This window comes from Boleophthalmus pectinirostris, unplaced genomic scaffold (genome assembly GCF_026225935.1).
Source record: "Boleophthalmus pectinirostris isolate CB_2022bp ecotype Guang Dong unplaced genomic scaffold, ASM2622593v1 HiC_scaffold_19, whole genome shotgun sequence".
Classification (NCBI taxonomy): domain Eukaryota; kingdom Metazoa; phylum Chordata; class Actinopteri; order Gobiiformes; family Gobiidae; genus Boleophthalmus; species Boleophthalmus pectinirostris.
The window spans coordinates 30,338,347-30,364,163 of NW_026571140.1; the positions used below are offsets into that span (position 1 = coordinate 30,338,347).

A 25,817-nucleotide genomic window follows, 5' to 3' on the forward strand; every position below is an offset into this window, starting at 1 on the left:
TAATATATGTTGGACTATAGTCTTTTAATATTTATTTATTGATTTTTGATCTCTGTCATCTTAACGCTGGAATTTTCACATTGTGGGACAAATAAAGGCTGTCTTATCTCAGCTTCTCTTAAGAATATGTTGGTTCTTCGCAAAAGATTGTAATAATTTTGAGAGCTTTTGCTTGCTACACCACACCGCTTTTTAGTTGATTAACTGACTCAAAGGGACTGTTTTTATTTAGCATGTCTGTATATTTTATGTTTATATTTCTTCTGGTTTAGTTTCAATTAAGTGAAGTCCATCTGTCAGAGGAGTAAGGTTTTAGAAAGTCTTGCCTTGTGGGTGGATAAATAAACTAAAAATAGGGAGCGAGGTAAAATGTCTTTGTATTAACATTATAAAAAGTTAATAAAATATATAGTGACTTAAGCCAACTAACCAACCAACAGAATACCCTCAAAAAGCAAAGAAAAAGGAATGTGTTGCAACTTGGTCAACATCACATGAAATGAAAGGTAAATAATGGGTCGCGACAAATTTATCTTTCAGTCAAAAGCCTGTCCAGAGAAAGAAACGACTCAGCAAAAGCCTCCGTCTCACATGAAGATAAAGCACATCGGGACGAGGAGTTCATTTATTTAAGAAACTGGATCGTGATTAAAGAAAGAATCTTAGACCCACCAACCTCCTGAAAATAACTCCTGCTAATAAACTGAACTCTGTGAATCGTAGAACTTTAAGCTTGAATAAACAACCAGATATCGGGCAGTATTGTGTCTTAGCCAAAGACCTTAACAGAGATTTTCAGTGTTTAGTGATTAATGCCAAGTTGTATTTTGGGATCAACTTGTGGTTTGTTTTACTAATTTGCTTTATAAAGTGAGCAATTTCACAGAAGGAAGAGAAAAAACAATTGCGGTTTTAAAAACTCTCACCTGTTTGAGACTCCGCCTGCACTCGTTCACTGGGTTTTTCACTCTGGTCAAAGAGAAAAAGTTAGATTGCTGCACTATTATTAAGTTATTAATGTTTCTTCAATGAGCCCCACCTTATTATTATCATTTAAAGGCCTGTTGATAGACACATAGTGTCTGATTTTACTGCAATAAAAACAATAAAAATGTCTTATTAAAAGTCATAATGGTTTAATTATTAAATGATTCCAGTTTCCGCCTGCAGAGAGGCCAGAGGGTCACTCACCCTCCCTGTCCAATCACAGGAGTGATCTTCACATTTTGTTGAATGCTGTCTCCATTCTTCTTTTTGGCATAGTAAATCCCCTGCCACTCCTACAGCACAAACACAAGGGTCAGTCATAGAACATAATGTACAGACCACCCCTCTGTGTAATAGCTCTGTGTAACATTCTCATTCATCTCTTCACTTTTCAACAGCACAAACACAGTAATGAAAATGTCTCTGCCAAACACAGCACTACAGTGTCGAGCAGCACATGAAGAGGACTGCAGGTTTAATCTCCTGTCAGTGTCCACACAGAGGTCAGAGCTTCAGCCTTTAAACCTGTGGAGCTCCTGGGGTCCCTGTTTCATGTCCCGCTTCCATTGACCCAGAGGTGTTTAAAAGACCTCCCTCCAGCTGGTCCTGTCCTGCTGGCATCTGGCAGCACCTGACCTTTAGGATCTGTGTAGTGAGATTATTCCGACTCCTCTGACCATACTCAAAAACAGTTGGTTGGAGTACTAACGGGTTGCACCAAAATTCAAACAGTACTATTTCAAAGCTATATATATATTTTTTTTGCTGTGTAGGTTTGCCAGTCACAAGCCATTATCAAACCTCACCTTCTCCATCCCTTTCTCTTACAGTAACTTAATTTCCTCTTTCACAACATCCATAAATCTCTTGTTGTTCCTCTACGCTTCTCATTTACTGACAATCCCTCATCTGTGTAGTCAGCATTTCAATCCAGCCTCTTTATTGCAAAAATCATGATTTGAAGTTGCCATTGTTAATCCTTTTCATCCTCACCTTGAACCACAGCAATTTAACATAGTTCACTTCCAGTTTTCAAACAATAAAATTTTTCACACTTTAAAATAGTGACACTTTTAATAGTCTTAATAAAGCATGAACAAAAAACTTAAATCATAGTGAACAAATAGTTAATTAATTAAGAATGATTCAGGTCTACTAACTACTTAATAAATACCCTAACCCCGTTATTATGAAGTGATATCCATTTTCATAGCTTTTCAAAATAAATAAGAAACTGTTCACCTCATTGTATTAACCAAACAAGTGCATTATTTTATTGCGCTTTTCCACCTTAAGTGTCTTGCCTAAGGACATAACGATAGTATTCATCTGTGAGACCTCTGCCAACCTGTAGGCCAGCGGATCTGACCAATTATGTTTATGCCAATTATGGTATCTGAACAGCAAAAGGCCTGCAGTACGGGGTTTACAAGTAAAATATCAACATTAAACAAATATAAAAATAAAACTCGATATATACACTAGTACTCACTGTTAGACACATACTTTACAGTGTATGTACAGTTTATTTCCTTACCTTGCCTTTGCGTATACAGGAGTTTATTGTTTCAAGGAGATCAGGCTTATTCTTCTCACTTTTAGGCACTTCTATGATTTCTTTTCCTATCAGCTCCCCCTGTTGGTAGCCCATTATAGACTCGTAGGCCGGGTTCACGTACTGTCAAAGATAAAGAAAGACAGATTATTAACATTAAATCATGCATTCATTGGTTGGTTTTAAAGCTGCATTATATAACTCAGACCTGGAAAAGCAACAACATCTCCATGGAGACATGAAAGTGACACACCATCAGAAAAGTGACATTGTCCCACACGTTTTTGAGCATTATAAATATATTATATGAAGGCCTAGAGTAGACAGCCCTCATTTTAAATCCCCATTGTTCTTGAGACTTGCACGTCTCTATTTATTTGAATTATGGTGGATTGGAAAATGATCTTATTAGTTAATTAATTACTAGATAACCAGAACTGAAAGTAGTTTTATTTTTTTGCTAGTACAATTGCATTTTTGTTTGCAGTCATTGCATAGCATTATTATTATATATATATATTATATTATAATTTTCTTATGATTATTGTTTAAAAGTAAACTAATCTCATTTAATGTCATATTGAGAGAAAATCAAATTGCTCTGAGGCCTCGATCATCAGTGGTACTGAGGGTAACTGGTTGGGGGCTCCTCCAGGTTTGGGGGCCCTAGGCAGCTGCCTACTTTTGCCTAATGGTAGCGCTGCCTCTGGTTCTCATAGCTTTTAAATTTGAGGAAAAAATACTTTGTAATGATAAAAAGTCCTACAAATGGCATCCAGAACAGGAAAAAGAATTGCCTCAGACACTTGAAAGCATTGAAAATGTATGTAACAAACCTGGTATTCAATAAACAAATATACAAATGCACACTGGGTACGACTTAGCAAATACCTAAATTATCCTTAAAGGTGCACTGTGTAGAATGTTCTACAGTATGGCATTTAATTTAAACATCTCCATGGAGACAAGCAGGCCATATCTCCAGTCAAAGTTACAGGTCAGATCTGTGGAGAAGTGGACCTGCTCACAGTAATAATGCAGTAGGTTTGAGAAAAAAACAAAACAAAAAACGGTACACTGTATATTTGTTTAATGTTATACTGTGGAACATTCCAGGTAAAGCAGTAACATCACCATGGAGACAAGATGGAAGACCCTATACCAGAAAAGTCACACAGTGCACCTTTAATAAAGCGTGAACAAAGACTTAATTCTTGTTTTTAAAAGAATGATTCAGGCTTAGTAACTTAGTAACTACTTACTCAGAAATGGCTTAAGGGTATTATTTAAGTAGTTACTTAGCTTGAATCACGGCTAATACTATTAAAAATGTACTTTAATTATGAAGTAAACATTCTCGGAACAATCTGTCTCGCAGCAGGTTAGGATGCAGATAATTTGGTGTGGTCTTCGCTGAAATGAGAAGCCAAAGGGAGAACTTGAAAGAACATGATCAGCTAAAGAGAAACTTATTTAGGTCAAATGTATACGGCCATGGTGCTTTGAAGTGTACAGAAAAGCCCCATTCACAAGTGGGATCACAAGACATGAGCATGCACACAGCAAAGACAAGCAGAGTACACAAGGCAAGCCAGGAAAAACAATAATCAATATGTGATGTGCCTCAGCGAAATGGAGAGGCTTGTTTTTTATTATTGGTGTGGGTAGATTTTGCATGTTTCATTTGCTGTATTTGCTGTGTAGTCTTTGTTTTTTTAACCTATAACCTCAACGCATGTGACACTTCTTGGCCAATGAGTGACCCTGACCAATTAACGCACCTGGAGTAGGGCGTGAGAAAACCGGAAATAAGAGGGAGAAGGGGAGACAAACGAGGAGAGGTGGCCTGGAGTTGGAAGCACATTGCTGTTGAGGTGGTTTCTTACTCAGGATGCAGCGGTGGTGGCCGTGTGACCGGGGTACAACGAGGACAGAGCAATAGGACGAGGACCGATCACAAGAAGGGCACCACGACGCTGAATCCACGCAACGGTAGAGTGAGGAGCTCCGCCTTGCCCCGTAAGTGATGCGAGATCGTGGTGCCCCTTCACATGTATAAACTTACAAAGTAGCGGTCTGTTGTTTGTGGGTTGCTGCTGCCAGTCTCTGTTTTGTCTGCAGGGGCCATGGGGCCGGACAATCTGACCCCCTCCATCGCATTTTTTTTAACTCTTGTAATAAATTATTCATACTTTTTACTCTGGGTTTTCTTTATTGGCACTGCAGTGGCTCTCCCCTTGATTTTAACACACTATCCTCTTGAATTCAGCTTTTAATCTACACTTTTAACAACAACAACCAAACCATGTGACAAATACACAATCAATTCATCAATACACGGGAAAAGTAATATTTTTAAACTGACCTGAATGACTTGATCCTCAGATGTGATTTCTATGGCCTCTTGGCTCTGTTCCAATGCTGTGAAAAGAGCGTTCCCAGCCCTGAGCAAGACAATGAAATCTGTTATGTTTTATCCTCAACCAAAAAGTACAGACTAAAAATCAGAGACCACCGATACTGGCATCGAAACAAGATACTCATTTGAACTGTTCCTGAAAAGCTTTAGGAAGATCTCGAGTTGTATCAGAACAAGTATAGGACCACTTAGATTATGGACCACAAAATACCTGGCGACCTGGGGATTACACAGATATAAGACCTGTCTGTCCATCTCCAAAGCTCAAAATACTCTGTTACACCTTGTGATTTCATCAAGTGGTAGTTTTCAAATTATCAGCTACCTTTAAAAATATTTCTAAATATGCAGGAGTTTTGTGTGAATTAAACAAAACACAACTGCAAGTATGTTTTTGATGAAGAAACAACGTTATAACATGGCATAATGTCGACCCTTTAAAAGATACTAAAGGCAAATATATGAAAATAAGGAATGTACATTATTTTATTATTTTGCTCTGTTTATCTCTTTATAACTTACCACCATATATTATCAGTAGTGAGCAGCGTATTTGGTTGAATTATGATTCATAGTTCTACCAAGAAGTGTTATAAGCCATTTTTCCAGCTACACTATCAAGTGATTTGATACTTAGAATGTTCCCATTTTGGCTCCATCTACAACTTCATAAATTACACTGAGCTGTTAATACATGATACATCTACAGCCTAATGTAAACAGAGAAAGATAGGGATGGGTAGGCCTGTCACTATAATTACTATATCGACTTATCGTTCAATATATGACAGATGGAGCCATATTTTTTTGCATCAATATTTCTCATGGGTATTTTTTCTTTGTTACTAATAAGGAACTTTTTGCTACTTTTATATATTACGACTAGATTTGAGCAATTTTTTAGATTAAATAAATAACTAGTTATAGGTAACAAACTACATAAAGGTCCTATATTATGCAAAAGTGACTCTTGTGAGCTTTAAGACATCAAGTCATCAACTCATCAAAAAACATACCTGGAGTTTTGTTTCATTCACACACACATATGAATAACCCTTTATTATTAGTCTGTCTACATCGCCAAAGCTCAAAATGCTCTGTTCCACCTTGTGATGTCATGTAGTGGTAGTTTTCAAGTTAGCAGCTATTTTTTTATCTTTTCTTTAATAGAGATTGTGATGGTGTGTGGAGTTTAAAGTGGAGGATTTCCAGTATTACTAAATGACATCACAAGATGAAGAGTGCTTTCTATTTGCAAGATTTATGAGTTAAACATGTGTGAAGGAACCAAAACACAATTCCAGGTCTGTTTGTGATGAGAAACAAACATTTTAACAGATCAGAAAGTAGCGTAATATCAGCCCTTTAATCTACTCTAATAATCAAGTATCTAAAAGTCTGTACATACCTTAGTTTGAACTGCGCCCGGACCTCTCCGTGCTCCAACTGCAGCAGCTCGTTATAGCAGGCCATCATATTGGCATTTTCCACGTATCTCTGGGGTCAAAGGTTAACGACACAACAACAATTAGACAAAGGACTCTCTTTACAGGGTTAGTCACATCTCACCACCCTTGTGAGCTTGGAGAAAGACACCATTGAGGACTGTTTTTGAACCGATCACACCGGTCTAGTTACAGATTAGAAATATAGTGGAACACTGATAATATTGCAGTTACGGTTTTGTTGTTTTGAATATGTTTTGAGGAATATATTTTTCAAGTCAAGTGAAACTTTATTTCTATAGCACATTTAAAAATAAACGAAGTTTACAAAATTGCTGAACAGATCATAGTAAAATAAGGTTTGGGGGGGATTATCAAGATGACAATATTCAGATAATATTATGGAAAGTATTAGTTTAAATATCTTAGATTAAGCACATAGGAAATCTTCCAAATAATGTTCTCAATAAAAAAGGTTCATGTATCCCACAAAACATGAGAGAAACTAAAATAAATTGTGAAGAAATTCCATATTTTAGCTTTATTTGAAACATATTTTGTAACTTTGTTTAATATTTATGTATTTTCAATCAGTTCTTTTTATAGGTTTTTAAAAGATTTTCTACTTTATATTCAGATTTTGCAGATTGCAAAATTATCAATGTCTTGATTTAACTAGTATTGTATAGAAATAAAACAAATATTACAGTAAATATTAAACTATACAACTACATGTGATTTTAATATCTTATTCAGTAAAGCACTAATTGCTTTGTGTGCACATTGTGCTCCAAAAATAAACTTGACATTTATTTGTCTCATGATGACAAAGGCATGTGCAGCAAAACGGTATTTAAAGCTCTTGTGAGCTTTAAGCCGTGTTATAATGTTGTCACTTGGTTGTGTTACAAATATATTTGTTTATATAGTATTTTTAATGAAGTAGTCAGTACTCATTATCTTAGCATATCTTACATAAAGCATTTGAAAATATTGTAAATATTTCTGACAATTCTGTATTTTTTTCCATCCCCCGTGTCAACTGAAGTGTCAACTGATGTATAAGTCACAAAATCTGATCTAAAAATAGCTGCTATTCTTAGACTCTCTTGATCACTATTCTGGTGCTGGGGATAGACCAGTCTTTTGTTAACAACACATATAGGTCATAATAATAGATTTAATTGCAGCTTGTTACAAAATGACCTGTGGCCTATTAAACTTTCTCAGTACCACAGACTGCACAAAGACGTGTACTATGTGAGTGTGATGTATGTACAGTCTATATACAGTCTATGCCCAGTACAGATGCAGATCTTGAGGTCAAAATAGGTCAGTTGCATACTATCCGCATCTAATTAGAAAGCATTTTAGTGTCCAATAATCAGGAAGTGTGCTGTTAGCATGCTAGTTATTAGCTTTACTGTCAATGCAAAACTCCACTCTGGTCACTGAAAGTTGTGAAAAGTGCTTATAATCTCTTCCAATTTTTAACATGGTAAAAAAAATCAGGTAGAGCGCTTTTAATTTTGGAGATAATTTTTTGCACCTCATCGAACACTGTTTGGTGTTTATCCTAAATGTGCCAGCTAAGCTTTGTTCTGTGTTATTAATAAACCCTGCCTGGATTTCATTCTGGATTTAATGTGAGTGAAAGATTATCCCTCTAAAAGTGCTCTACACAAGTTACCATGCTTTCAAAAGCCAAAGAGTTTAATAATAAAACAGGACAAACTCACCCTGTTGAAGCCAGCGTTTATGAGAGGCATCACAGAGGCTTCCTCTCGGTCTGGCCTAAAGAGACAAGAGAATTATGTGTGGAAAATGCATTTAAAGCTCCGATATCGTCTCATCCAAAACATACCTAGAGTTGTGTTTTGTTTCATTCATACATGTTTGAGTAACTCTTTATTTTTAGTCTGTCTACATCTCCAAATCTTAAGATGCTCTGTTGCACTTTGTGATGTCACAAAGGGGTAGTTTTCAATTAACAGCTACTTTTACCTTTAGTTTAGCAGAAATTGGAAATTCCAGGGGTGACTTTATTCAAATGATTCCAGTGAAGGTGTATGGAGTTTAAAAACACAGTAAAGCACATCCTGTATTACCAAATTACATCACAAGGTGAAACAGAGCATTTTCAGTCAAAGAGAAGAACTCAGCCTGGATGCAGGATTTGTGTGTTAAACATGTGTGAATGAAAAAAAAAAAAAACACAACTCCAGATATATTTTTGATGAGGAAATAACATTATAACATGAATAAACGTTCACAAGGGTCCATTTTGTGTAATATAGGACCTATAAATGCACTTTTTCCATGTTGCATAACAAAATAGTATAATATGAGTTCACTAAGTTTAACATCAAAATGAGACTAAACAAATATAGTTATAATAACACAGCAGTTAAATTACTAAATTATGACAGACAGGAAGCAAAATGGGCAGTGACCATGTTTACATTCACACCAAAAATGTGATCATTATCTGATTTCTAGGTTTTGCAGGTTTTGACAAAGAAATATCAAACAAACAAACAAACAAACAAACAAACAAAAAACAAAACATATGTGGCAAAGACAAAAGTAAAAGCAAATATTTAAAAAGGTATATTATTTTATTTTCTAATCTGTTATAATGTTGTTTCTGGATCAAAAACATACCCAGAGTTGTGTTTTGTTTCATTCATACATGTTTAACACACAGACCGTGCAAAATTTAGGCTGTGTTCTTTCAAACAGAAAACACAACCTAATCTCTACTGAACAAACGTAAAAGGTAGCTGTTAACTTGAATACTACCACTATGTGACATCACAAGGTGGAACAGAGCATTTTAAGCTTTGGAGATGCAGACAGACTGATAATGAAGGATTACTCAAACATGTGAGAATGAAACAAAACAACTTCAGCAACTCCAAGTTTTTGATGAGGAAACAGCATTTTAACAGGGCTTGCAGCTCACAAGAGTCCATTTTGTGTAATAGAGGACCATTAAAGATTAAAAGAGTTATTTCAAAATGTCTTGTACATTTACTCCATTGATTAAACACATTAAAAACACAGATGCTCTTGATGAGCAGATCTCTTTTATGCATGTAATCACCACCAAGGACACAACAGCGAATACTGTTGTCATGTACTCGGGCACTTAACCCTCTTCGTCCCCAGTGTCTGTGTACACTGGTGTATGAATGCGTGTGGGAATGGGTGAGTGGTTCCCTGATGCAAAGCACTTGAAGGTGGAAAAGCGCTATATAAAAATGTGAACATTTACAAATAATCAAAAATCAGATCTAATTATTGGGTTATCTGATTATTCTAGTTAACTGATTTTTACAGACCATGTAAATGTGTCCAGTGACTTGTGGAGGGCACTATTGTAATAAGTCAAATCATTATTGTAATTAATATGTACTTCTAGCATTTAATTTGATATAATTTCTATGCATTATATACATACGTATAATATAGCAATAGTTTTTAGTTGAGTGTAAATGGGCAGAGATTATCCATAGTTTATATTGAATTTTTTTCAATCACAGATAAATAAGATAATAATTTGAGCTAGTCTTTGTGTATGTACCTTTTCACAACAGCAACTATCACAGTGTTTTCTGAAGAGATGACCGATCGAATTGACCTGAAAGCAAACACACAAAAACGACATTATTGAAGTGAACAAAAGATGGAAAAACCTTTTGCATCAATCAATACGTCCATTATATATTTCACAGTCAGTTTTTCCAATGCACAGAGGGCCTTGTGGTGCAGCTCACCAACCAGGCCAATCGTGTGCTCCACTTCTGGTTAGTTCAAAGCACAGCAGATTTTAGCTTGACATTTACTTGGAATAATGTCAGAAAAAAAAACATTTAAAGGAATTAAAAGTAAAAAACAAACAAACAGACAAACACACAAAAAAACTAATCCAGAAGTAAGCCAGGGCAGATACTAAAGTAGGACTAGACTCTAATCTAAGATTTAAAGGTGCACAAAGTAACTTTTTGTTAGGGCTTCGTCACCTGCTTGTTTCTATAGAAATGTCATTGTCCTACCTGGAATTATGTTAAGCATGACATTAAACAGCTGTACCTCACATTTTTTTCAACTACACATAGTTTTATAGCTCATAAATACCTAGAAAAACAGGCATTCTGACTGTGACCGGTGTCACCTCTCCACAGATCTGACCTGTAACTTGGTCTAGTTTGGTGTCAGTGAGATAGAAAGGTTCAATACCATACTGTGAAGCATCCCAGAGAAAGAGAGAAAAGAATTTGATGGACCCTACATCAGAAAACTTACACAATGCCCCTTCAACTGGTTAAAACCCAGGACTATATACTGTGGTCCAAAGCAAGGAAAATGATCTGATGAAGGATTTTTGCCGAAACATAATTTAAAAATAAAAAAAGCTCTTCGACATCCGCAGTCTGAGTGTGCTATGCATTTTTTTCACTTTTATAAAACCCAAGACTAAACAGGGTCTAACTAAACAAGGATTACAGCAAGTGTAAAACAGGGCATGTAAGACAAGAAAATGTATTCCAAATAGTTGTCCAATAATACTTATACTGCAAACAAGTGCAGGTCATATTGACAAAAAATTATATCTATGCATTCTCCATAACAATATTCAGATTTTAACAAAAAACTAAATCAATAAATCTCTTGGTTGAGGTTCATGTATTGCACAAAATGTGAATGCACCATAAAAATTGACCACTAAAGGGCAATTTATACCATTCTCTGGGAGATTACATTAGATGTTTCTGTGTCCTTTGAGGTCACTTTTAACAGTTTAGATTAATACACTTCAAAAAAACAACTGCAATATTACCAGTTTTTGATTAATCTCCCTCCTCTAACTGCAGAATAACCCTGACCACCAGAACAAGCTCATGTTTTACACATATAGGCAGCCCTATTTGAAAACCACTCATTCAAAATTCCCAGCAGCAGACTGAGCCCTGTGGTGCAGCTCCGCGACCAGGCCCAAGCTCCTGAAAGAATGCAGTGAGAGGAGCCACTCATGGAGCTGTGGTTTTGAGTCAGGCCATTGGTCATAAAGGGCTTTTAGTTCAGCAGTGAGTACAAGTAACATATGGAGCGTCCAAAATGAATAGGGTTAAGATCCATGCGCCGCACCATCCCCAGTGAATGTGTATGAGTGTGTTTTTGGTTTGGGCACAGGCTAAACATAGAGAGAGCACGGGCAGCAGGCTCGTTTCTCATAGACATGGCAGTGAAGCAGTGAGATTGAGGGGGAGAGAGAGAGAGAGAGAGAGTGAAAAAGAGAGAGAAAGAGGGGGGGTTGTATTGTTGTAGAGTGGCTATAGAGTGGACATTATAAATGAGACTGTGTGATCATCTATTATTATACTGTAAACCAGTGACTTTAAAGACGTTCTGCCCCTCTGTTGTTTGGTCGTTTTGTCCCTTACACTCCTCCTCTGACTGGTCAGCATCCGGGTGAGTGACAGGCACATTTGTCGATTAGTGAAGTAAACTTCAAGTAAATATGAAACCAAATATACGGAAACAGTGAACATTGTAAGCTGGGTTCTATTGTGATAAACTGTATATTTTTTGCAAAGGAAAATGAAGAAAAAAATAAGATAACTGTCAGACAATGTACAGTTATGTACACTAATGCAGTGTTTTGGCAAAAGGGAGATGGGTTATTTACCACTGGAATATTATGAGTTTTGACCTCAGTGTTCTATCTGAATTAACACAAATGTAAACAGCATAGTTAAGGCTAAATCATAGGCTAAAGAAATTAAATGAATGGCTCAAACATTAAACAACAATTTTGTAGATTTTAATCTGTATCGCATGTTTACATTTCTTATGTGGTGGTTAACCACTCAAATCCAATTATCATAGACTGTGATGTATCACAACAATCTTGTACGTAAAGAGTCTCTTGAACATATTCCAGTTCACAAGTTTGAGTCACCAGTTTGAGCGGCGTTCCAAAGCATATTTACAAGTTGGAGGTGGGAATTATCCCAACTCCCTGGAACGCACAATAAGTCACATGATTTACACCACAATGGGCACAAGAGAGTCTGGCTGCAGCTGCTGTATCAAGTACAACACCACTCAGGTGTCGTTTTTTACCTGAGGCAAAACACAAATAACAAATACAGCCTTTACTGATATAGCAGTTATATATAATTCAGTACATTGTTTTTGTGCCAAGTTCAGTTGTGATTGTAGTTCCTTTTTAAAAACAGTGTGATGACAGACAGCTTGGATAGATGGATAGAAATGATAATAATAAAATAAATAAAAGTTCTTTATAAAAGATACAGGTGACAGGTGTCTCACCGGCACAGTGCTTCTGCGTCGAAGTGTTTGGAATGTCTGTGGTCGATGATGACGAGGTCGTGGTGTTTCTCCACGAAACATTCGAGCGCTGACTCGGCTGTCCGCGCCAAACTGAAGCGACAGCCCGCCTTCTCACACGCCCAGCAGAAGCCATTACTCTGACTGTCCTCTTTGGCAAAAACTAAAAGTACCTGCAACACAGAGAAAGAGGGGTGTTAAAGGAAGAGTAACACACAAGTACACTATTAACTACTATGACATTTTGCATCGTCTGCATTGTTTTAGCGAGGACACCTCCAGTTCATTATTGACATTTCTCTGTGCTCAGCCCTGGTGTCATACAACTCTTACAAAATTTGTCCTTCTTTAACATTATCAATTTCCTTGGTCAACTCATCTCACAGAAACGGTGCTCTTCTCATTTCGGCCAGCTTTTCTCCAAGCTTTCTTTGTATTCCTATTCCTAGTTCCTATTAAACCTCCTTATGTGGAAGCAGAGTCAGGCTTGAATAGCCAAAACTAACTCACAGTGTTAAGTATTCAAGTTCACCAGGTCTCGGGCTGATAGTAAATAAACTTCTTCTGCCTCAGACTCCAGAGTCTCTGCCTCTCTGTACAACTCTAGGACTTGTTAGGACAACACTTATTTTCCCTAACAACAATTAACAGCCTTAATGAAGCATGAAGAAAGAGTTTTTTTTTTTTTCAAATACATCAAGCCAAAAGAAAGAAAAGTGAGACCTTAAAGGTGCACTGCGTAACTTTTCTGATAGAGGTCTCTTGCTTGTCATCATGGAGATGTTACTGATTTCCCTGTAATGTCCCACATTATGGCATTAAACATATATGTTTAACAAACATCTAACTACATGCATGTTTATTGCCTTGAAAAACTGGCATTCTTATATTCAGCTAGCTCGCCAATCCACAGATCTGACCAATAACTTGGTTTCTGATGCTACCTGCTTTGTCTCCAGTATATAGTTTAATACTTTACTGTTTAACATTCCAGGCAAAGCAATAATGTCCCTATGACAACAAGCAAGTGACCTACACCTAAAAGTTACGCAGTGCACCTTTAAAATGTTAATTAAGTCTACTGCTTTGTCCTAAGATCTGTCAGATTTTCTCCTCTCTGTCAATTCATTCATAAACATGAACTGAAAAGACACAAACTCCTGCACAGATTTGATACGACCTCCTCCCATGCTGTGAGGTGAAGGTGTTTAATCCTCCCCTAAAATGATCTATGACACAGTTCAAGCGCCAGATCTTTTTGCCTCTGTGCCTCCCCCCACTGACTGAAATCTTTAAAAAACATGACATTCACTATCATTTTTATGCAGACGATTGTCAAATTTACCTCCCTCTCACAAAACTTGCTTCTGCCCTCCTGACACCTCTCTCTGAATATCTTAGTGACGTCAAGTCTTGATTGGCCCACAACTTTTTAAATCTAAATGAGGGCAAAACTGAGAACTGTGTTTGGCAATACCATCCCCCTCACTGACATGGGCCCAGTCAAACAGCAGGTAAAACAAACCTTCACCAACCTTGAACAGTGATTTTAAATTTGACAAACAAGTGCACGTTGTTGTTAAACCTGGCTTTTATAATTTGCGTCTTTAATCTAAAATTAAACCTTTTTTATCGTTTAAATCATTTGAAAAGGTCACACACGCTTTTATCTCCTCTCGTTAAGACCACTGTAATGCACTTTTCTCTTTCATTAGCCACCATGCACTTTCTTGCTTACAGTTAGTCCAAAATTTTGCACGCCTTTTAACTGGATCCAAAAAACGTGAGCACATTTTCCTGATTTATTGTCATTGTGTTGTTCATTTTAGAGTACATTTTAATATTGTATTGTTTGTTTTTAAAGCTTTGAATGGACTGGCATCGCAAAATACATCCTGGACCTCATCCAAATTTACACCCTCGCGTGCTCTGAGGTCCGAGGGCCAGTCTCCAGCTCCAACTCATGGTGCCTAAGATAAGACTTAAAACCAGGGGGGACAGGGTCTTCTCTGTGGCTGGCCTTAAGCTCGCTCGGGAACACTCTGCCCCCCCCCACGTCCAAAAAGCCCCAACAGTTGAGTGTTTTAAATCTCGTTTTAAGACCTACTTTTAATCTCTGGCTTTTAACACCGTGTGAGTTGAGTGTATATTTTATTCATTTCACTTATTTATTGCTATTTTATGATTTTTATGGTTTTGCTTTTATTTTATTTTTAATAGTTTTATTGTTTTAGCACTGGTATGATAACATTTTTTAGCAATTTACCTTTTGTTGTCTTCATTTTATGATCTCTGTGCATCACTTTGGGAACTGCTTTGTTCGTAAAATGTGCTATATAAATAAAGTGGATTTGTATTTGAGTTAGTGACGTGAGCTCTGGCCCTTTTTTTTTCAGCTCCACGTTCACAGTGCGCCCTCTCAGCCTGCATACTTTCATATAGGCCATGAGCTGCTTGCGTAAATACCAAAGGAGGGATTTTTAGGCCCCTCCAAGAGCTGAGCAGCACTAAGGCTAGATACATGAGTCACCCAGTCTCACAAACGTCATCCGCGCTTCTGGCTGTTCCCTCAAATGAACGTGAAGAATGAGAAGTTTGTACTGCGCACACACTTTTGCATAACACCTGTAAAATTGAATTAGCCGAGACTTTGTTGAGAAAACTGGAGCTACTGTCCCGGCCACAATAAGCAGACAGAGGACGTGGTTGTTTTAAAATAGTGCTCATAATTCAATTTGACTGCAGTTAATTGGACAAAGAAGGAAGCTATGCGTTTTAAATAGAAGGACTCGCTGACCCCTGGCATGGCATTTAAAGAGACCTTATTATGTTATTTTCTTATCTATGTCATAATGTTGTTTCCTCATCTAAAACATACCTGCAGTTGTGTTTTGTTTAATTCACACAAACATATTTAAGCTGTGTTCTTCTCTCAAACTGAAAACACTCTGTTCTACCTTCTGATGTAGTAGGATAATACAGGAAGTGCTCCACTGTGTTTTTAAACTCCATACATATTCACTTGAATCATTTGGATTCTTCACCTTTTGAGATGTAGACAAATGAATAATGCAGGATTCCTCTAAGATGTATGTATAAACCAAAACACAACTCCAGGCATGTTTCTGAGGAGTTAAAAACATTATAAAATGATTAAAAGCTCATAAGAGTCAATTTTGCATAATATAGGACCTTTAAAGTTTACTGAATTTACCCAAATATTTTGCTTTAGTTTTCATTTAGGCAAAATCCAAAGCTACACTGGAAAAAACAAAATCTAGCTAAATTAAAATGACTTAAATTAAGAACATTTTACTTTATTTGAGTAGATTTAACTTGACAAGTAAAATTATCTACTAATGGAATAAGCATGTTTTTCTAAAAATAAGAATCAATATCAAATTTTGCTTGAATTAAGTGCGAAAAGTTGTTGTTTTTCTTATGAAAATACATCTTGCTACACTTAAAATATTTTAAGTATAAAAGTCTTGTTCCATTGGCAGATAATTTTACTTGTCAAATGAAATTTACTCAAATCATGATAAAACTTTCTTAATTCAAGTCATCTTAACTTGGCTAGATTTAGTTTTTTTTTGCAGTGTATGTGTAAAAAAAACAGACAACAAGATAATTATCAGCACAACTCAAGCATCAAAGCAGAACTCCACTAACCATTACACTGCACGTAATCTCACGACCTTAAAGTACAGAACATTTCCCTCACATGTGTCATAAATATACGCACTCGGAGCGCTGCTATGTTCAGACCGCTCTGAGAATCAGGTCAGAATTCCACATTGGGATGTTGGTAGAAAAGTCAACATTCCTGCAGAGGTGGAGGGAATGCATAAGGCTGTAATAAGGCTTTTATATGCCAGGCCACTGAGACATGGTAAAGATGTGATGAAGGATCTATATTTAGTTTAACACCTAATTCAGACTCTATTAAAACTGGGTGATACTGACAAAAATGAATGTCTAGATTTTACAAACGCTCCCCGTCCGTCTGCTGCGTTTGGGTCTACATTTAGCTTCCATTTACTATTGTGGTAGTCTTGGGTGCACTCTAGGCCGCTGTTAAACCTTCCAAGCCCATAGTTTTGTCCTCCAACAACCTTTAAATCAGTATACATCTCCCATTCACAAGCCCCACTGTCAAACCCAGCCTCGCTCATTTCCTGTTTTTGTTGCATTATGAGCGAGACTTTGGCATCTGACATCATAGTGACGTGATCGGAAGATGCCGTTTTTTTTCTGCCAAATCAATTTTATTATTCTACCTCGTCGAGCTACAGGTGCAGATGCATGGCAATATTGTAACGTGTATTTTTGTGTATTTTTAAAAAAGATTTTTGAGTAGAAAACTAGTATTTTTGTGTTAACTGGCTCGTGGAAGAAGCCTTGATGGATAAAAGAGGGTCACTCTCCTTCCCTCAGTCAATCTGGGCCAGGGCATGTTACAGACAAGGTTATGAGAGCTTGATTTATGAAATATATTTCTTCTGTCAATTGTTAATACTGTAAATACATTTTTTCACTGTCTTATATCCAATTTATTCTGGAAGTTGCTGTGAGCGGCAAGACTAAATATACAGGATTTGTGTGTTACATGCGCCAATGAAACAAAACACAACAAAACACAAGTCTTTGATGAGGAAACAACATTATAAACTTATATCAGAAAATAAAATAACATGCGCTCTTTAAACAGCAATTAATCTTACAGGTCTACTGTGGAAGTTAGCCGCCGCCACAGTCTGAGCATTCATGCATTTTAAAGACAAAAACACAGGAATACCACATCATTAGGCGGTAGCACATGGCGAAGTGTAGCTCTGCACTGTACAATGGCCCATTCAAGGCAGTAAATGTCCAGTCGCTCTATGGACCCTCAGTGCCCTTTGTCCCAAGAGTGTATTGTCCATTATGTGACGTTCTGGTGACAAATGTTTGGCCCTGTTTCCGTGACAACCCAAGGCTTCAATGAACAATACATCCATCAGGAATTTTAACCATGATAAAGTACATGGGATAAAGCTGCTACTTAGTGCTACTGTAGATTTGAGAAAGAATATCTGTCTGTAATAAAACAAAACAAAAAAAACATTTACATTTTCTGATCAAATATTTGATTTGATTAAAAAAAATTATTTAAAATGTGATATGGTAATACAGGAATTGCTCCTGGGTGTTTTTAAACTCCACGCACCTTGACTAGAATCATTTGGGTAATTTCAGCTACGGCTGGGCAATATGGGAAAAAAAAAGAAAAAAATCCAGATTTTTTTCTCCATTTTGATCAAATTCAGTTTTTGAATAGACTTTCTTCCATCTTTCTGAAAACATAAACAGGTGGTCTTCAGACATAAGGAGCAGAGCGTAAGGATCACTACAGTTTTCATCGTGTTTTGTTTATTCATGTTGATAGGGACAATATTTCCAGAGAAATCCACATTTAAAGTTTGGAATGAGTTTGTTGACTAGTTTAGTTCTTCAGTCATGTACTTAATAGACTGTTACAAACATTTCACATAAAACTAGGACCCAAGAGATTTAGGCTGAAGTGAAATCACTTATGAATGTCCAACCCTGTTTACAAATTATAATGCCAAGAATACAGCTGTCCGCAAACAACAAGCAAGAACTTGAATAGCACAGAGAAAAAAACTACAACATAATAATAATAACAGTACTCATGGGTTCAGTACAGCGGTTCTTTGGAGTGTACTCTATTCTAATTCCTGCACCTAAGAAAACAGTAGTTTTTCCTTCGAAATCATCAGCATTTATCCTACACAACAACCTGCTTCTGTAGCCTATCTACATTATTATATTACTGTTTCTCTATGTGGTAATATCTGAGTTTAAATCATTCTAGCACTCTGGATCTACCATAGACTGTACAAAGAAGTGGACTAAGTGGGTGTGACGTCACACTTAAATGAAGTTCGCTATGCTAACGGTTACAGGGAAAATTTGCAATCTGTTGATCTCTTAAAATGTACTCATAATTTTGATTATTGATTGATCATCCACACTTCTAATATAGAATGAATTGACATTTGATTTGATGTTGGTAATATCTATTCCATTTATATCTGATGGTTGAGGAATTTCATTAACAAGGGTTGGTTCAACCTCTACAAAGAAATTATTGAAAGCATTTCATTTCCCATTTCCTCATTTTTGTTTATCAACACGTGTGATGTCCGTGTGCTAAATGAGGTCTCATAAACAGTGAGAAAGTAACCCTTTACTTTCGTAGCTTGGATTTTATATATATATATATATTATATATATATATATATATATATATATATATATATATATATATATATATATATATATATATATATATATATATATGAAAAGCACAAGAGAAGAGAAAGAGCAGAAAAGGTGAGGAGCTGCGGCTGGATCAGAGAGAAGGAGGGAGAGAACGGGACGCACACACAGAGGCAGAGGAAGAAAGGTGCTGGATTTATAGTCAAATTGTGCAAATTTAAGTTAAAACTTTAAATGAACAAGATGCCTCTTCAGCTGCCTGTCGATTAAAATGTGTTTGCCTTGTCACTGAGATCGACCTAAATTCAGCTCGTGATCTATCGGTCTTCTGATTTTTGGCGCAGCCCTAATTTCAACCCTGGAATTGTAAAGCTCTACTGGATAAAAGGTAAATCATAGCTGTTAACTTGAAAACTGCTGCTTCATGACATCACAAGGTGCAGAACAGAGCATTTTGAGCTTCGGATATGTAGACAGACTAGTAATACACACACAAGCATGTGTGAATGAAACAAAACACAAGTCTGGTTACGTTTTAGATGAGGTAAAAGCATTTTAACATGGCTTAAAGCTCACAGGAGTCAATTTGTGTAATATAACACCTTTAATGCATAATAGTTTACATTTATGATCAGATCAGGATTGAAACTGGGTTAAACATACTGTTGTGATACTCTTTGTATACGAGTGCAAAATGTGAAACCAGGTCTCCAACACAACCAGATGACGTATCGAAAAACCACAGCTTCCTATTGACAAACCAGAAATTGACCACTAAAATCTATCCTGTGTCTCTCTGTCCAATCCTAATGCACATGAGTGAGAAACAAGCATAAATTATTCATGTGTTTGCAAAGTTCTTACCTGAAGTGGATCTTTAAATAACTTCATTGGTCCAAATTGCACCTCTGTTAATGTGGTCTGCAAGAGAAGAAACATACAAGGATTTAGGAACAATGTGTAGATGACATTTTTAATTTGAACATATAATTTTTTCTGCACAAAGTAGATTGCTGTAAGCGTGTATACATAGAAAGACAGAATGTGAGCGACTTTTCATCTCAAAGAGTACTTATTGCACTATTTTATGATCTACATGTGGGAAAAACTGCAGACTAACAATAAAGGATTACTCAGATGTGTGTGAATGAAACAAAACAAACTCCTGGTATGTTTTTGAGGAAGAAACAGCATTATAATAATAATATGCCGACCCAATTTTTACAGTCAATTATCAGTAAACATAATTATAATCGAAATGTGATTAATTGCACAACCCTGCTTCCTCTATAGTTCACTGAATTGTTTCTGACTGTCAGTAATTCATCCTCTTCCTCAACAATGGGACATGCTCAGGGTTTGCCTCCATGGAAACGAGCCCCACGCGAACGCCATCCCAACAGATTCCTGCTCTGTGTAAACAAAACACACGTGAGGTGAAACGGGACTCTGCGAACCAATGTGAATCTATTCATCATGTCAACCAATATATCAATACATATCAGGTCACTTCAGTCTGCACATGAAACCTGCTTGTTTCCATGGAGATGTTATTGCTTTTCTAGTAATATTCCAATGTATCTCCATGGAGACAAACAGGATATAGGTCAGATCTGTGGAGAGGCGATTCTTGCTCACTATTCCAATGCTTGTTTCTTTGAAATATAAAAGCAAATTTAATAGAATATTGATATTTATTTAAGGCAATTGCAGTTGCAGGTCAAAATCTGTAGCGAGGCAAAGCTGCTCACAGTGAGTGTATGCTTATTAAGGGTTTCTGAGCAATAAAAACACCTGTAATGAAATAAATGCAGAATAGATGTTTAATGTATGATGTGGAACATACATACAGTAACAATCAAGCAGGAAAGAACTAAAAAATGACATAGCGTACTCTTAAATAGACCTGAAAAAGGCATAGCATAATGAACCTTAGGGTATGGAGATAATGTTAATTTTTTAACTCTGAAAAAAGATGTCTGAATTATTTTTTTAAATTCTGAAATATTAAGTATATTGAAATATTAAGTATACTTTTTCAAGCTCTCAAATTCAACAGTCAAATTCGAGAGTGAAATTCACAGTGAAAAATTTCATGGCAAAAGTCCAAGATGCCAAGAAGGAAGAAATCGATCATGTGTGAGGCGGGTTCCTACTGGTCTATCTCATCTGTGGATGGGGTTTACACTTAAGAAATAAAAGGGATGAGGTTTTGATGAGGCTGATTCTGACCAATCAGACTGGTTCACTACGCCATTTCTAGACTCTAGACCAGGGGTCGGCAACCCGCGGCTCCGGAGCCGCATGCGGCTCTTTAGCACTCCCCTAGTGGCTCCCTGGAGCTTTTTCAAAAATGAGTGAAAATGGAAAAGGAATGATTTTTTTGTTGTTGTTTTAATATGGTTTCTTTAGGGGTAAAACCCTCGTTCATCTCTGGTCATGGATCTGATCCATCAGCTGTGTGCAAACGCAAACATAGGAAAAGTGTTTCAGCAGAACAAACAGATGAGCTGAAGCGGGGGGTGGTGTCCGGTGCCTCCACCTGAGAAGCGTTTTCCCCGAAAAAACAAAACAAAACAAAAAAAACACATGCGCAGACGGACGCTCAGAACAACATATAATGAACCAAACTGGATTCATGCTTCTGTCCGGATGCTTTGCACCACCTCGGAACCAGGCCGCGGTCGAGCATGGAGGACCGGAGCAGCCCGCCCGGACCTGTAGTCCACAGCGCATTCTCGCTTTGCCCGCACAGAACCAGCGCACAGAGGACGACGCGGAACCGCTCGGACCCAGTCCTTTGCACGCTGGTCTTGCTCGCCCCCATCTGGAACCAGGACACGGAGGACGAAACCTCCGGACAATCTGACCAACACTGGACCCCCAGCCCCGTCTTGAGGAGCTGCGCGCTGACTGCTCCCGTGTATTTTGAGCTGCTGCCCGAGCTCAGAGCTTCTGCTCTGGGCTGATGTTGCGTAGAAAGTTCTACATGCTGTTTTATGAATGCTCCTATGCACGATTAGAAGAAATGCGACTGCTGCTCTGAATACTTCCATCATCGTCGTCAAAGCAACAGGTAAACGTCGGTCTACAGACGGCGCACCGAGTATGAGCGGGTCGCAAAAGGGGTTTGTGTAATCATGAATGCTCATTTTGTATTTGTAGCCTACTTAGTCATTTTAATAGTAGGTTTATATAGCTAATACACTGACAGCCTATGTTGCGTTCATATTAGGCTTATATAAGGCTTTTAATTTTTTGCGGCTCCAGGCAGGTATGTTTTTTGTTTTTTTGGGCCAATATGGCTCTTTGAACATTTTGGGTTGCCGACCCCTGCTCTAGACTCTACTTCCTGAGAAAGCTCTGGTCTTTCAACATGTGCAGCAAGTTCATGGACATCTTCTACCAGTCTGTGGAGGCCAGCGCCCTAGATTTTGCTGTAGTCTGACAGACTGACAAACTGATCGATAAAGCTGGTCACGTGGTTGGCCGTGAGCTGGAGACATTTGTCACAGTGAGGGACAAGAGGACACTGGACAAACTGCTCTCCATCATGGACACTCCTGCTCCCCCACTGCACCAGACTACAGAAGGACAGAGGAGCTCATTCTCCAACAGGTTCCTACAGCTCAGCTAAAACAGTGAGAGATACAGAACTACATTCATTCTATACTCCATACAGATGTACAACAATTCACCCTTATGTAACAGATAACCCTATGTCCTGTCAATCATCTTAACATCTTTGTACTGTCTTCCTTACAATCTCTTGCGTATAGTTGAGATTTTTTATTACATATTTTCTGATTTTATTTTTACTTGTACATACTGTATACATATATATAATTATGCCTTATTTGACACCTGTATCTTGCCATATTTTTTACTACTTAGTTAGAATTTACCATTGATATTTTTACTCTTTGTTATTATATTCTATTGTGATGTGTGAGCTACTGTGTCCATATAATTTCCCTTGCAGATCAATAAAGTTTGTCTAAGTTGTCACTTTGGATCGATTGCTTTTGCCTTGGCATCTTAGCTCTTTGCAGTGAAATTTTGCACTGGGAATTTTGCATTATGAATTTTGACTGTTGAATTTCAGGGCTTGAACATCTTCGTGCTGCATATTTAAAAGGTTATTTCTTCATATTGAATTTTAAACAGTTTGAAAACACACTTAAAATTTCAGCAGCTAAAATTCAGCTAAAAATAATTCAAACATGTTTTTTTCAGAGTTAAAAAATTCAAAGTGAGAAATTCAACGGTATTTAAAATTCAAAATCTGATGGGCCAAATTATCTTCCATATTAGGGCTGTCAAAAGCGTTGAAAATTAGATACTGATTGATACTAAAACAAGTTCTAAAACTAGTTACTCACAAGCTGGAAATTTCTGAATAGCTTTAGAATGAATCAGAGTATACGAGCACCAAGACTTGTATACGCCCATGGATCACTACACCTGGACGACTGAGGGATTACACAGATAAAAGACCACGTGGTAACATAAAAGAAAACACTGATTTGTTGTTTTTTTATTATAATTGCGGTATCAGAATCAGAACTGAGAATCTAGTCTATTCCTTAGTATTAGTAAAAACTTGGAGGGAAATGAAGACAGTAGTTGTCTGTCGTCTGTGTCATTGACGTCACAGTGGCACGAGGATGCGTCTGTGCGGAGTCTGAACCTAAAGGAGCGAATGTGAGTCCAGATCATGTGATTCAAAGCACACGAGGAGCACAAGACCACAGCTGTGTCAGGCAGAGACAGACTGCAGTGTACCAATGTATGGGGACTATGGGTTAGGGTTACAAGGTCGCGATCGAATCAAAATTTGAATGGACTTTTGAATGGAAATTTTTAAGTACTATCTTCCTTCACAAATAAAATATCCTGTCTGATTCTGCTTAAAAACTGCTAATCCATTATTGTCATTTCATCTGGACATCCTTCAAATGTGCAAATAAATCGCAATGCAGAAAAATTAGATATTATTCCCAAATTGTCCAGTCATGCTATGAGTTTCGATGGGCTCCTGTTCTGTTACTGGTAATTACTTTTACTTCACTATAAATTAGAGATCATCCATAAAAAGATTGATTTTTTTGGCCAAACATATTCAGGCATCACAGCAGTCTTGTATGGCCCACGCTCTGTGAACACACCTCATGTATTTCCACAGACCTCTGTATCTGACCCCACATCCTGCCCCCTAGTGTCCGGTGGTCTTCACATCTCCACTTGTCCTCCTTCAGGTTCAGTCTTCCCTCCCCCTCTTTCACCCCCTCCTATTTCCCCCTCTCTCTCCCTCTCTCAGCTCTATAGCCTTAGCGCCAAAGTGAAAAACAGGAAATTGAATGACATTGTTCGTTGGGCCCACGTCAGCACCGACAGATAGAAGGAGTAAACTACTTCCTCAAACCCCACAGCTGGGAATCCTGGGATACCTGCTCTAAAGGCATCATGCTGGCACTTGGCTGGGACCAAAGACCACCAACACTTTCGAGAGTAAAAAAAAAGTTAAGGAATTAAGGAATTGGCTTAGTCTGGCAAGTAAATTAAGACAGATGTTGTTTTAAAAGGTCCTAAATTACACAAAATTGACTATGAGCTTTAAGATGTGTTAGACTGTAGTTACCTCATCAAAAACAAACCTCGAGTTTTGTTTTGTTTCATTATGGCTCCCATTGACTTACAGTGGAATATTGTGGGCCCCGTCTCTGTAGCTGCTGCTGTGAGCCTCGTCATTTTGGTCTTAAAATATTAACCCCCTCTACACAATTCTGGTGTTTTTATTTTCCAGTTTTGTTTATTTAAAAAATTCGATTCATAATACCAAGTCTGGGTCAAAATAGCATCACAAGCTTCATTTGATTGGCACTGAACGCAATGGGTGACATCAAACTCACTTAGTCGACTTCGTTAGACATTTCCTAAGCTTGAAATGCTCTGTTCCACCTTGTGATGTCGTGATGTCGTGAAGTGTAGTGTAGTTTTGAAGTTAACAGCTATCTTTTACCTTTAGTTTGGTAGAGGCAATTCCAGGGCTGAAATTTTTCAAATGATTCTAGTGAAAGTGTATGGAGTTTAAAAGCACAGTGGAGCGTTCCTGTAGTACCACATGACATCACAAGGTGGAACAGAGTGTTTGGTGAGGAAAACAACATTATAACATAGACCAGAAAATTGCGTAATATGGGCGCTTCAATGAAACAGAACTTTATGTAAATCTACATTATTACAATAACAATGTAATGTGAAATTCTTTAGGATCCAGAGCAAACGATGGTCGATGAGCTCTACCGGTATTTTTTTCTTCAGATTTTTCTTCATTTCAAGGATTTCACAGGTGTTAATTTGTCACAAAACAGACCATGTTTTTTCCACCATAACAAAAAGTACCATAATCTAACATAATTAAGAGTAAACATGTTTACTTCATGTTTAAATGTACTGAGTTTAAATGAAGTTTAAATGAGTCTGTTGTTGTATCTCTGAATGGGCTGCAAATGTGAAATTAAAAAGAAATCATCAAGTCAATCAAGTCTGGAGGTGTCTATTGTTTGTCTTTTTTTAGGTAATGATTTGGGTTTTTATGGTTCAAGAGAAAAACAGTCTCAGACGCAGGTGTGGTGTGCAAACAATTAACCAATTCTGAACAATTACGATGTTACTGGTGTCTGACTACACGGAAATCTGATTACAGACAAAAATAGAACAATTTCATTAAAGCTACAGCATTTAAATAGGTTTTTAATTCTATTTT

General features: G+C 37.3%; 1 protein-coding gene across 1 annotated transcript in view; it reads right to left on the reverse strand.

Moving 5' to 3' along the window:
* Nucleotides 1-25,817, reverse strand: part of pde8a (phosphodiesterase 8A) — a 90,280-nt gene that overhangs the window by 22,063 nt on the left and 42,400 nt on the right. The window contains 10 exon segments of the mRNA XM_020938773.2: nt 927-969; nt 1,040-1,091; nt 1,192-1,280; nt 2,525-2,665; nt 4,908-4,986; nt 6,370-6,458; nt 8,146-8,200; nt 9,993-10,049; nt 12,746-12,936; nt 19,913-19,969. Coding sequence (XP_020794432.1) covers nt 927-969; nt 1,040-1,091; nt 1,192-1,280; nt 2,525-2,665; nt 4,908-4,986; nt 6,370-6,458; nt 8,146-8,200; nt 9,993-10,049; nt 12,746-12,936; nt 19,913-19,969 — 853 coding nt within the window.